Here is a 14,308-nt window from a genome sequence, read left to right on the forward strand (position 1 = left end):
GTTCCTGTCCTGGAACTAGCTCTTGTAGTCCAGGCTGGCCTTGAACTCACAGAGATCCGCCTGCCTCTGCCTCCCGAGTGCTGGGATTAAAGGCGCGCGCGCCACCACCGCCCGACTTGGAACTAGCTCTTGTAGACCAGGCTGGCCTCTAACTCACAGAGATCTGCCTGCCTCTGCCTCCTTAGTGCTGGGATTAAGGGAATGCAACAACACCACCTGGCTCTGACTTTATTTTTTTAATTGCTTCTTTTAGTGTTTGTGCATATGGGCAAACTTGTGCATGCCATGATGAATAAATATATTGAGGTCAGAGGACAAGGAGTTTTCAGTAGAATAGGATGGAATGGTTATGTTGTTTCTTAGTGAAGATGACAGTTTAACCTCATCTTACGGATATTGGAGCTTGAATAATTTTCTTATGTTCATAATTGTCAGTCGAGCTACAGTAGAATTAAGGAATCTTTCATTCAGATTCAATGTCATAAAACAAGTTTGTGTGGCATATGAAGAGATTTGTTTGACAAAGGCAGAATATAAACAATTGAGGGAAGGACTCGAAAGTCAAACTGAAGGGTGTTTGGTTCCAGGGTTCTATTCTGTTAGAATGTGGAATTGGAAAAAATGGCCGATCTTGGAGGAATTTCACAGCATAGGTTGAAGGCATATTCATACACAAATATGACATGGAGAACTGGAATGTGGCTCAGTGGTAGAACACTTACCTAGCAACCTCCAGCACTAAGAGAGGGTAGAGAGCTTCAACTCATGAGTGTAAGAAAGAGATCAAATATGATATCAAGATATATAATATTGAAAAGTGCCAAATTGGAAATCAGTATTCAGAGACATTAATTCCCCCAGGGAATGATAATCACCAACTTTTTTGTAATGGTATTTTAGTTGATACTTGAATCAAGTTTTTTTTTTAAATTGCATTTATTTCATTTTATTCTCTGTGTGTGGAGGCGGGGGGGGGGAGTGTTTAAAGTCTTATATACCAGGATAGGCATATATTGAGGTCATAGGATAGCTTGTAAGAATTGATTATCATCCTACACCACATAGGTTCCAGAAATTGAACTCAGGTCATCAGTCTTGGTGACAAACATCTTTCACTGGGCCCTCTCACCAAACTTTGAATTGAGATTTTAATAGCTCAAAAGATTAGGGAGAAAGGCTACTATTCCACAGAGAAACCTTGTCTCGAAAAACCAAAAAAAAAAAAAAGAGGCTACTATTATATTGAGCAAATACAATTAGCAAAAGTGAACCAGGTGTGACATTACACATTTGTAACTCAAGCACTTGGGAAATGAGAGGAATGAGATTTCAGGGTCATCATTGACTACATACTGAATGTAGGGCCAGCCTGGACTATATAGAACAAAGTTGTTTCAGAGAGAAAAAGAGCCAGGTATAGTGACATACACCTATAACCCTGGCAATTCAGGTTGAGGCAGGAGTATTGTCACAAGATAGAGGCTGTTAAATAATGAGGCCCTGTCTGAGAGGAGGTAGGGGCATAGAGGAGGAGGAAGAGTAAAAGGGGGAGCAAAGAGAAAGAGAAGGTAGGGAGAGAAAAGAAAAGAAAGATGCAGGTGGGAAGAAGAAAAGGAATTCGCATTAGCAAAAACACAAGAATGAACAAGTACGTTCTTATTTTGATGGATGATAAGTAATGCTATGCAAATGATGCAATGCTTTGTCAAGTTACACTGGCCAAACTACTAGTGTTGTAATAATTTAAGTTTGGGTCAATTATATAAGTACCAGGGAGCTATAAGAGGTTTCTTTTTATTTTTTATTTATTTATTTATTTATTTATCTATTTATTTATTTACTTATTTATTTATTTTGGTTTTTCGAGACAGGGTTTCTCTGTGGCTTTGGAGCCTGTCCTGGAACTAGCTCTGTAGACCAGGCTGGTCTCGAACTCACAGAGATCCTCCTGCCTCTGCCTCCCAAGTGCTGGGATTAAAGGCGTGCGCCACCACCGCCCGGTTCTTTTTATTTTTTGAAGCAGAATCTCTCTACTATATAGCTCTGGCTGTGCTGGAACTTGCTATGTAGATAAACTGGTCTGAGATCTATAGATATCCACCTGCCTCTGCCACCCAAGTGCTGAGATCAAAGGTATGTGCCACCATGCCTGACTTAAAGGGTTTCTGAGTAGCAAAATAACCTTTTTAGCATGGCAGCTCTGACAGTAGTGTATATGCTGTGTCAGGTACAGACTGAAGCAAGGCTATCAGAGCTTGTCAAAAGTAAATATTGTTGGTTTGGACTAGAGGAGAGACAGTTGGAATGCAGAAATAGTCTTGAGTATATTAAAATTGAATCAAAGGGGGAAAACTATACTGGAAACTCAGATGTGCTGAAAACAAAAAAGTAATGGGTAAAATAATGAGTAATGGGAGCTTAAGTATGGGACCAAAAGGAAAGCTGGACCACTGGTGAGGAGCTGGTTATTTGCCAGATTTCTCCACTGTAGAGTTACTCTTTTTTTTTTCTTAAGTATCTTAGGGGGATACATTTGAAATTAATGTAACAGCCCTACTATTTATAAAAGGTTCACCTGCTACTTTAGTAGCCCCTAGGTGATTCTCCCCTGTGTCAACTAGTTACTCTTGAGTTTATTGCCTGTAACTTAACTTACTGGAGCAGTTGGGTACTTTTCTTGTTGGGATTCCTTCTCATAGGGTGCAGACAGTAAGTAATTGAACTCTTCTGGGTGTTAGTGGTGAGGTTCCTGAGGACCGCCAAGGTGACCTATTAGGCTCATGTGGCAATTTCTTCATCCGTTGTTACTCTCATGTTGGAGTGATTATTCATCTCTAATTTACTGACACTCCACATTTCTCCTTAAATATTAGGCAACAACCAGTTCCTTGCCCCTTATAGCCTAATTACTTAGCATTGCTACCTCTGTTTTATGTAACTGTTATGCTGGGTTTTTCATTCTGGTTGGCTTTCTTTTAATGGGTTGGCCAAAATAAGTGTTTAGATAATCTATCAAAAAAAGAACTAACTCTGAACAATGTTTACAGGTTTTTCTTCCTTTTTTCTCTTCTTAACTGCCGGGTGGTGATAGCACATGCATGCCTTTAATCCCAGTACCCAGGAGGCAGAGGCAGGTGGATCTCTGTGAGTTTGAGGCCAGCCTGGTCTACAGGAGCTAGTTCCAGGACAGGCTCCAAAATCACAGAGAAACTGTCTTGAAAAACAAAAACAAACAAAAAAATTCTTCTTAACGATAACACCTAGCCTTTAATCACAACACTCTGGCAGAGACAGGCAGATCTCCACGAATCTTCTGCATAGTGAGTTCTAGGCCAGCCAATGCTGCAGAGTGAGACCCTGTCTCAAAAACAGTACCTGGTTTCCTCATTTGTAGTACTCTATAGTCATTAACTCAACTATTTCTCCCTACTCCTTGGGCAGTTTCATTCCTTTCTTTTCTCCCAAAACAATATATTTTATGTTGATTTACAGCACAGTGGCGATTAAATAATAATTTTATACATGTATGAAATTTTCCAGATAAATTCATATTTAGATTCAGGAAATATGTCCTGAATGTAAAAATAAACTCTATTTAGAATATGATGATTTTATATAATGTAATAAATTTGTCAGCTGTGAACTGTAATCTTTTACTGTTAATTGAGAATTCAAATAAATGTAATTGGGATTTTCTGTGTTTGTTTTGTAAATGGTTAACATTTGTTGTCCTTATTTTGTTTGTTAGAGAGGGTCTCATTAAACAGATGAGGCTGGCCTCAAACTTGAAACTCCAGAGAATCTCCTGCCTGTCTCCCAGTGCTGTGGTTAAAGGCATAAGCTACTATACTCAACTGATTTTGAACACTTTTGAATTTGCTTTTAATTTAATTGTTTCTCCTTGGTATATAAAAATTCCACTGACATTTTAGGATCTTGTAGCTACTATTTGAAGTGATAGTGACAAATAAATGGATCCTAATCTTAAATCCTAGAGTAAATATTACTTGTGTTAATAAGAACTACACTGCTTTTGTGTAAAAAAGAAAATCAAATGTGAGGTGAGAACAAGAGATTGATCCTTCTAAGAGTTCAGACTAAGTATCAAACAGTCACAGTAGTTGAAGACTGATTACATAAAAGAAAAAATAATAATCATGGCTTAAATTGTCATCAGCTAAATATGACCTAGGACTTCCTTATCAGCCCAGTCAAAGTCTGATAAACTAGACTTCTAGTCAATGTGGTTCTTCTGGGTAGTGCTTAAACAGACAGAATACCTCCACCCAGATCCCAACGTGAATTTATTTATATACATGGGCATATGGTTTCCTTTACATGTGTGTATGTCTGTATGTATATAAATCTTCAAATGCATAGATACACATGGTGTTCTCGCTTACAGAATTAGAAATGTAATTCAGTTTACTCCCACAGAATAAGACTGAAGAGAATGAGAACTGAATTAAAGCTTACTTTCTTTCACAGAATTCCTCAGAGAGAGAAGACTGTAATAATGGCGAACCCCCTAGGAAGATAATACCAGAGAAGAATTCACTTAGACAGGTATGAAATTCAGTCTTACTTAAAATAAAAAGCTTCCAACAACAAAGCGAAAGACAGGAAACCCTTGACTATCGTTCTTTAAACACTGAGTTTAAATCAAGAGCCCTGTATTCTGAAGTTGGTCTGGCCATAGCCGTCAGTTTCAATCAGGTAACATACTTCAATCATTTAAAAATATCCTGTAGCCGGGCTGTAGTGGCGCATGCCTTTAATCCCAGCACTTGGGAGGCAGAGGCAGGAGAATCTTTTTGAGTTTGTGGCTAGTCTGATCTACAGAGTGAGTTCCAGGACAGCCAGAACTACACAGAGAACCCTGTCTCCAAAAACAAAAGAAAACAAAACAACAACAACAACAAAAAATGATATTCTAGATGCAAAAGTACAAGGCAGTCTGTATATATAGTAAATATTTAAATTGAAGTAAAGAGGTCTTGTTTAGGCAAGATGACCTTAAGTACTTTATAAAATGGTCATGAAATAGTTAACACTAATATTTCTCAGTAAAGATTATTTATACATTTTAGTTTTAAACTAAATAGCTCATTAAATAACCCAGGCTAGAAGGCTTGATGTTATAGGCCTCCCACCTCGGCATCCTGAGTCCTGGGATTATAAACCTGTACCTCATGCCTGGCCAACGTTCATCATACATTTAAATAGTAGTAATAGTAATAGCAATAATAATAATACAGTTCTGTAACAAAGGTAGTTTCTTTTAGTTTGAATCTGTATTGTTTTGTTTCTAGAAGTGAAGTCCACTATAGATGGTTACTTTAAAACCTTTTTTGTGGGACTAGAGCTATGGCCCGGTGTTTAAAGTACTTGCTATGAAAACATGAGGACCAGAGTTCAGATCCCCATAACCCATGAGCGTGACAGGACGTCTGTAATCCAGCACTGTGAAGGCAGAGAGACAGGAGATCCCAGGAGGGAATCTCAATGAATAAGGTGCAGAGTTATTGAGGACCTCTGCATACATGCACACATGCTTGCATAATACACACACATAGGGGGAAAAAAAGAGAAAACTTTAAACCCCTTTTCCTCAGGCTTCTGTGCCCTGCTTCCCAGAGGTGTAATGTATTTTACTTGTGAAAATTCAGTCTTAATGATTTTTTTAAAGATCTATTTATTTATTTATTATAGTGTTCCACCTGAACTTATGCCTGCAGGCCAGAAGAGGGCACCAGATCTTGTTACAGATGATTACAAGCCACCGCCATGTGGTTGCTGAGAGTTGAACTCAGGACCTTTGGAAGAGCAGCCAGTGCTCTTAACTGCTGAGCCATCTCTCCAGCCCATGATTTTTTTTTTAATTAAAATATCCAAAATAGTGACTGAAAACAAGTCCTCGCTACTATAACCTGTTATTTACTAGAAACAGAATAAGTCATTAAATTATTTATTAATTATAGCTAGAAAATAAGTGTCATAGTCATTTTTAGTATCAACTTGTATAAAATGAGTACCAGCAGTAATACAAATAATTTTAATTTGTTCTGTTTATGGCCTTGTTTTAGGACACAGAAGAGCAGTGATATGGTTTTTGATGGATACCCACAATGAACATATTTATTTCATTTAATTCTGTGATAGCCCTGCTGAGTTGGTAGATATATGATTTCCAATTTACTGATGAAACTAATGGAAGTTTGAAGAGCTTAGGCTTGATCAGAACTGCTCATTGATTTGAAACTTGGACCTTACTATTTCCAAAAAATTTCTACTTCTGCCTCCAGAGTCCAGTTTTTATAGCTTTAACCTAAAAGGAAAGCACTTGAAAGCATGCCACAATCATTTTTCATCTAGTGTATGTTAACTCTTTTTTTGAATAGGTACTTTCCCATTTTTTTATAAAAATAATTGTTTTAAATAGAATTAAGTCAATATAGAAAGCTTTCAAAACAAACAAACAAATTGATGTTGAAATGATCAGTTTAATTATTTGGAGATAGGTACCAGATCTGTATGCTGAATGATCAGAGCACTGTTGAGTAAGGTAAACTTGGAGATGGAGACTCTCTACCCACTATACAGAAGCAACTGTCAGAAAACAGTGATGTGACAAAAAGTTTTGGCAACTTTATTTAAGCTAACAAACGAATTTTCACTCTGCAAAGTTATAAATTAATTTTAATAGGCTGATCCAGATGGTCCATTTGGAAAATGGATAGGCTGATCTGTTGAAAATTAAACTAAATTTATCTCTCTCATACTTCAAACTGAAGCAAGAGAGAGAATCGTGCCTATTAAGTCCAGCACATACAGATGGACCAGCAGGTCACACATGGGACTAATCTGATTCATTTTAAAAATAAATGCATACATTATTGAATCATTTTCCTCTTGCAAGATCTGTTGTGTGCAGTATTTGAAAGAGATTTAATGTTTTTTCCCCGTTGCTATTTTAGCAGGTTCTCTTCACTCCCTCCACTTTAATTTACCCCCCCCCCCCCCGTTTCTTCAGAATGATTTTTCTAATATCTGCCATTCAGGGTTGAGATCCAAGCTCTGGAGATTAATTAGGTCATGAGGCTCCCCCCCCCCTTCTTTGTAAAGGGTTTTCTCTCCATTCTCTTTGTGAAGAGCATGAACTCAGTGTTCTTGGAAAGAGAAATGGCCTTTAGAATTAGGGAAGTAGGAGATCCTCCTGGGGCCTCGGAGCTTTTTAGCTTCTGGGTGTAAAAACAGCCCCATGAATGCAGATTTGTAAATTTATTGCAGTGCCATCTGGTTTTTTGCTTGAACCAGATTACTGTTGGCTTGTGTCTGTCTATTGTGGTGGTCACTCCCTAGGAGCTTGCCCTCTCAATCTGGGGAAAGAGTGATGAATAGCAGGGGTCAATAGAAGCGGGTCACAGGGCAGCTGTCCAGGACTGCCCTGAACTTGATTACCCCACTGCTGTTTTTTTTTTAATCTAGTGCATAATACACAAGCTGTTTAAACTCCGCTTTTTCTCTGTTGCATTTGACAATAAGGAAATGCCATTTGCTATTTTGTTTGCCTATTGTCATGATCTATAGATAAAAAGATGTCAAGGCCAGTCAATCTAAAGTGAGTGTTTGCTTCATGGGGGCCAGTCTCTTCAGTTGAAATTAATACGATTTAAGAAATCTCTTACCCTTAAATATAAAAAATTCATTTGTACTCTAACAACCTAATATTGTGATAACTAAACCTTATAGTTTATATCATTTATTCTCAGGCAAAGGCTTGCCACTGTTGATGGGACATGGCCACTAATATTAATTTGAAAAGCTGTTTTAATATTGGAGGAGCTGAAAAAAGGGTTATCACTATAATTCTTAGAGACATTAAAAGAATATTAGAATATTATAAATAACTTAATGCCAAAAATTGACTAGATAAAATGGGCAGATTCTTTGAAAATACAGCTTACAAAGTTAGCACAAAGTAAAAGAAAGTTATGTCTATTAAATATAATATCTAAGTTATCAAAATGTTCATGTGGTTTCACTGGTGAATTAAAAACCATTTAAAACAGAAATAATAGCAATCTTGTACTACAAACCCTCTCTTAAAACACAAAAGGAAAGACTCCTTTGGGCCTGTGTTTTAAGACTACCATAATAACACTTTGAAAACTTGACAGAGAAATTACCAGAAATAGTGAAGGAGAAAGTTGTGAAACAACTTCTTTTGTCATCATTTGGCATTAAGTATGAAGTTTTAAAAAGTGCAACATAGATACAATTTTCCTTCTGCTTTTACTCCTAAACTGTAAAGCTATAGAAACCATAACCACTGTTTTATATTTCGTGTGTGATGGGGGTGGCCAGAGAAGATAGTGAAAATGTTCTTTACTTTTTGAAAATGTAGCATTACCACATGCATCTCTTGTTTGTTCACATTGGGGCTAATAGGACCTGTCACTTCTCCTTTTCTCAGTAATTGAGTAAATTGACTGCTGCCTAATTCTTCTCCCGTCCTCCATCCTCCACCCCTTTTGTGTGTGTGTCCACGTTACTGAGAACGTGGGCAGTGATAAATAAAGCATTGAGTGGAGCGCTCTCGGCTCTTTGAAAGCAGCATGATGCCAGCCCTCTAGTTATATTTCTTTAAGTGTTTACATTTTCCTGTATTCTTTCTCTTGTGTAGCTGGAACCCTGGGGATGCAAAGCCATGAGAGAGGCCAAGAAGCTAACAAAGTAGCTGTCTCCCTTGTTAGCTTGTTCCTTTATTCTTTAAAAACAAGATAAAAACCATCTGGCTCAGGGCATTCCATTTTCCTCCCCTGTGCACCTCTAGAGATGGCAACTTCACCTGCAGTGAGGGTTTACATTGATTAGGGAGGGAGCAGTAATTCAAGCTTCCATCCTCTTCAAGGATACTTTGCAGTCTGTAAAGGTGCTGACCTACTGAGTTAAACTGTCAAGGGACGATAAAAAAGTATCTTCATCCCGGGAGGTAACAGCTGCCAGGTTTTCAACACCTTGCAGACTGCTGGAAAAAAAAAATGTCAGCCAAAAGAAAAATGAATCTGTTATCATCTTCTATTCATGACTGGGCCATACAAAAGGAACTATGTGGATCTTTTGGAAGGATAAGTAACTGTTACCCTTGCCTGAGATTTTTCTTCTCCCTACATTGTTATAAACATCACCATGGAGGAACTTAAAGTTAAAAGAGCCAATCGAAACATGGATGGGCTTGGCTCCTTTCTACAGTTGGGCAAGTAGGAAGAAGATACACCTCACAAACATAGAAAATGACATCAGAGTGTGTATTAGCAAAACAGCAACAAAAAGTCATTCATAAACCAATAAGCTGAGAGAAGACATACGGTGTTCTGTTCTTTGGAGGACAGTTTGTATTCAGGCAGCATCCAGATGGGGAAATACCACAACATTGCTTTATAAAGAGTCACTTCTCCCTAAAAGAAAGGAATGAAGCCTCACAGAATTCACTGCCTTTACCACAGCCAGTGTTTGAGTATGATGGCATTCTCTTCTTTCTGATTTGATTAATGAGGGGAAAGGTTTAATGAAGTCCCTGCTATCAGGCAGGCAGTTTTTTCTTCTATTTGTTTTAGGTTAGTCATTTTAATTGTATTGAGTAATTAGAAGGTACACACAGCCAAGGGAGCTTTGTTCTGATAATTGCTCAAGAAAGCCCATTCCCTATCTGCTGTTGCTTTGTGTTAAGGCACTTCTCCCTCTAGTGGCAATAGTTAGCACTTTGACTTGGCAGTAGGCAAGGTGTAATTGCAACATGACAAACTATGCTTAAGGGACTTTCTTGTAAATAGCTTAGGGTTCAGCATTATTTTATTATATATGTGTGTTTTACCCTTTGAAACTTCCTACCTCCTCTTTCTTCTTCCTGAAGTGCTTTGGGCTTTGAGTGGGGGAAAATTGCCTGAGATGTTTATTAAAAATAAAAAACAATGCATTCTGGGTAATGTTTTGCAGCTTGACTTAATTTTAGTCATCTGTTTTAATTACCTATTTATAAAAATGCTTTTGCATTTGTAGACATTATTTAATACTTTGGAAGAAGCACCTCATTTGAAATAAATAAATAAATTGTACATATTTTAAATAATCTATGTAAAAGATCTTAAAGGTAATTAATGTAGGTCTCTTAAGTAAGACAAAAGTGATCTTTCTGAATCTCATGAAGTGATTTGTTTCTATAACTTCCCACTTCTGCTGAATTCTTCAGAGTCTAATAACATTTGGAGCGGGGGACGACAACAAAGACACCCCAGCATGGTTTGGCAGTTTGTGCCTAGCTACAAAAATCCTTCTTCAAAAAGAAGCAATTTAATAACCAGCTTTCTTAAAATTACTTTGAGCAAAGAAGACCGTATAGGGTTGGTGTTTTGTTTCCTTTTATTTCAGTGTAATCATTCTTTGATAAATTGTGTAATCACTGACTTAGTAGAAAACATATTATTGAACTCCTGGGTTGTAATGACCATAAAAAGTGTATTTTCATATAGAGAGTTGAGATACTGTGAATAAATTATAAAGGAAATAGCTTATATGCTGGTCAAAGTCCATATGGGCCCAATTCATTTTGTTTTCAGTGCTTAATCTGAATGCATCATTTTTAAGAAGGAATAAAAGGAGGGGGGGAGGATAGAAAGCCTATTGTGCCCAGCTGCCGACATTCTAAGTCTGTTCTTAGGTCAACATGGAAGGAAAGCAGTTAGAGCAGTGGTTCTCAACTTGTGGCTCGTGACCCCTTTGGGGAATCAGTTGACCCTTTCACAGGGGTCACATGTCAGATATTTACATTATAATTCATAACAGTAGCAAAATTACAGCTATGAAGTAGCAACAAATATAATGTTATGGTTGAGGGACTGCGTTAAAGGGCGGCCACAGTCAGGAGGGTGAGAAGCACTGAGTTAGAGCTTTGTATCTTAGGTTGGGATTCGGCGGAGTCTGGGTGGCGTTTGGAAGGCCCAGTCCCAGCTTCCCTGGAGTTGTTTTGTAATTTAATTTTTCTAGCCCATATTTTTGCCTGGGACATTATTTGATGTTACTATATATCTAAAGGTCCCTGTTTCCCCACCACACCCCTAGTCTCTAAGCATTTTCATTATACTTTATCTTGTTTTGCTATAGGGCTGTTGAAACAGATTTCTTAAGCAGCCCTTTGCAAGGTTGAAAGAATGCAGCCTGGTAACAAGTTTGTGTCATTTTAAATATATACCTTCTAGTAAATAAGGAGAAGCCTGGCAATCAATCCCTTTTAGTGTGTTATATGTTTCACCTGACAACTAAACCTTCTATTGATTAGCCATTACTTTGTTAGATAATCCTATGTCATTGAATCCATTGTAAAAAATTAAACTCTTTAAAATGTTTTACCCTAGCAGCAGTGTGAAAATTGAAAACTTGTTCAGAATTACAGCCTGCTTTCACAAAGAAGGTAGTTTTCAGCCAGGCATCTTACTGGTTTATGCTTATGTGCTTTATATGCAATATAAAAAACATATTAAAGTACTCCAACGCAAAACTCTCTGCCTCTGGTTCAGCAATGAAGCTACCTTTTCAAATGTTGCATGAGGACAAAGCCTAGCTTGCCTGCAGCTATTATATTCACTAGTTTGATTTCAAACTAGAAGGAATCTTATAATAGTAAATAACATTTGAGACTTTTACTATGGAGTGGTCAAAGACTGACAAATTTTAGTCACTTATCTACCTTGGTTTTTTTTTTTTTTGGAACATAACCATAAAATGGTTATGTACCCTTTTTACAGATGAATTGCCAAAAAGTAAAGTCTATATCCTAGCAAGTGTCTACTCTGGACACTTAGTGCTGGAGTAAGCTTCTTGGCTCTACCTAATGTTCCCCTGAGCGTATTTTAAAAGTCATTCATGAAGGAGAGGAAAATTTGAATGAAATGAATTATTCTAGCATTCAGAAATGTGTTTTGTTCTTTGAGACAAAGTCCTGGCTAGCCTGGCATTTACCTTGAAGCTCAGCCTGGCCTTGAACTTGAGACAGTCTTTCCTCAGCTACTTAATTCGGTATTACAGCTATAAGCCACCATGCCCAACTCCCCTCCATAAATATTTTTAAAAATTCTACATTTCTACCAGGCGGTTGTTGTGCACGCGTTTAATCCCAGCATTTGGGAGGCAGAGGCAGGTGGATCTCTGTGAGTTCAAGGCCAACCTGGTCTACAAGAGCTAGTTTCAGGATAGGCTCCAAAGCTACAGAGAAACCCTGCGTTGTTTTTTTTTATTTTGTGTGTGCACCTGCTCCATACAGCACACATGTGAAGGTCATAGGACAGCCTGAAATCTGTTCTCTCCTTCTACTATTTGAGCTAGAACTCAGGTTATTAGGCTTGGTGGCAAGCACCTTTACCCACCCATCCATCTTGCAGGTCCCCTTCAATTTTTTTAAGCTTTTACCCTTTTTTTTTTTTTTAGCATGTGTTCAACCACTAAGCTACATACCAACCCTCATAATTTTGTTTTATTTTACTTTATTCTTATTTATTTGATTTTACCGAGACAGGTTTCTCTGTGTAACTCTGGCTGTTCTGGAAATCATTCTGTAGACCAGGCTGCCACAAACTCACAGAAATCCACCAGTCTCTGCCTTCTGAGTGCTGGGATTAAAGGCATGTACTTCAACTGTCCAACCATAATTTTATTTTTATGAATTCTTTTGTAACTTCATTGCTTTTTTTCTTTTTTCTTCTTTTCTTTAAATGCATGTTTATTTGTTTATTTGTTTGCTTATTTATTTATTTATTTATTATGTATACAATATTCTGTCTGTGTGTATGTCTGCAGGCCAGAAGAGGGCACCAGACCTCATTACAGATGGTTGTGAGCCACCATGTGGTTGCCGGGAATTGAACTCAGGACCTTTGGAAGAGCAGGCAATGCTCTTAACCACTGAGCCATCTCTCCAACCCACTTCATTGCTATTTGTCTCTTTTTCCTTGCTTTATTTTAATGACTTTGACTTCCAAATTATGTTGAATTGATGTGACAAGAATATCTTTCCTTGGTTTCAGTTTTGTGGAACAAAAACTTCTGTACCAATGAAAACCATTTGAGTCTTAAATTTTCTTTCTGGAATTTTTTTTTTTTTTGAGACAGGGTTTTACTGAACTTTTGGAACCTGTCCTGGAACTTGCTCTGTAGACCAGGCTGGCCTCGAACTCACAGAGATCCACCTTCCTCTGCCTCCCAAATGCTGGGATTAAAGGCATGCGCCACCACCACCTGGCTTCTCTCTGGAAAATTTTTATAGTAGTTTCAATCTCTTTAATAAGTAGAGCTAGCTATTTGGATTTTTGGCTCAGATTATGTGATTTTGGACAGTTTATATATTTTGTGCCCTATTTTTTCAATGGGTTGTATTGGCTTTTCGCTTTGGTTTGGGTTAGTTTTTTATATTTATTTTGTTTATATTTTTAATTATATGAATGTGTCTGGGGTTTGTACATGTGCATACAAGGTGCCTTCAGAGGCCAGAAGAGAGCAGTGGATTTCATGAAGTGGAGTTACAGGAAATGTGATTTACACGATGTGGTGCTGGGAACCCATCTTGGGCCCTGCACGAATAGAATGTGCTCTTAACCACTGAACCTTCTCCAGCCACCGGGTGTTGGCTTTTCTTTTTCTTTTTTTTTTGTTTCTTCTTCATATACGGGCTGCCCGTACATTCAGCATTGCCAGGGCATAAATTTTTTTTAAAGATTTATTTATTAAGTATACAGTGGTTTGCCTGCTTGTGGGCCAGTTAAGAGGGAACCAGATCTCATTACAGATGGTTGTGAGCCACTATGTGGTTGCTGGTAATTGAACTCAGGACCTTTGAAAGAGCAAGCAATGCTCTTAACCTCTGAGCCATCTCTCCAGCCCCAGGTGTTGGCTTTTCAAGACAGACTCTCAGACACTGAGCCCTGGATTCTTCAGCCTCTGCCTGGAATCACAGGCTCAAGCTCACTACATTTGTTTTAAACCAGCATCTCACTGTAGATCCTGGGCTAGCTTCAGTACAGCTCTCCTGGCTCCCTGCTTTTTCCCTTCTTTATTCCTTCCTTTAGAAGACATCTTCCTCTGTACACTATGCTACACACTGTATAGTCATTCGGTGGTGGCCTCCAACTCTCAGCAATCCTCCTGCCTCAGCCTCCTCACATCTTTTTATTTTAATAAGCAGTTTTTTCCAGATTTGTCTCTTCAAAAAATAATGTGTGTGTGTGTGTGTGTGTGTGTGTGTGTGTGTGTGTGTGTG

At 38.0% G+C, this 14,308-nt stretch overlaps 1 protein-coding gene across 6 annotated transcripts in view; it reads left to right on the forward strand.

The window, feature by feature from the left end:
• The window catches only part of Btrc (beta-transducin repeat containing E3 ubiquitin protein ligase), a 185,688-nt gene that overhangs the window by 103,462 nt on the left and 67,918 nt on the right, over nucleotides 1-14,308 (forward strand). For 5 of the 6 annotated variants that reach the window (XM_026781184.1, XM_005352359.2, XM_005352360.3 and 2 more), the window contains one exon: nucleotides 4,489-4,566. The exons of the other annotated variant lie outside the window; for it this stretch is intronic. In XM_026781184.1, the coding sequence (XP_026636985.1) occupies nucleotides 4,489-4,566 (78 nt within the window). The remainder of the gene's footprint in view (nucleotides 1-4,488; nucleotides 4,567-14,308) is intronic. 6 annotated transcript variants of the gene reach the window in all.

Source organism: Microtus ochrogaster, chromosome 8, assembly GCF_000317375.1.
Source record: "Microtus ochrogaster isolate Prairie Vole_2 chromosome 8, MicOch1.0, whole genome shotgun sequence".
In the NCBI taxonomy this organism is placed as follows: domain Eukaryota; kingdom Metazoa; phylum Chordata; class Mammalia; order Rodentia; family Cricetidae; genus Microtus; species Microtus ochrogaster.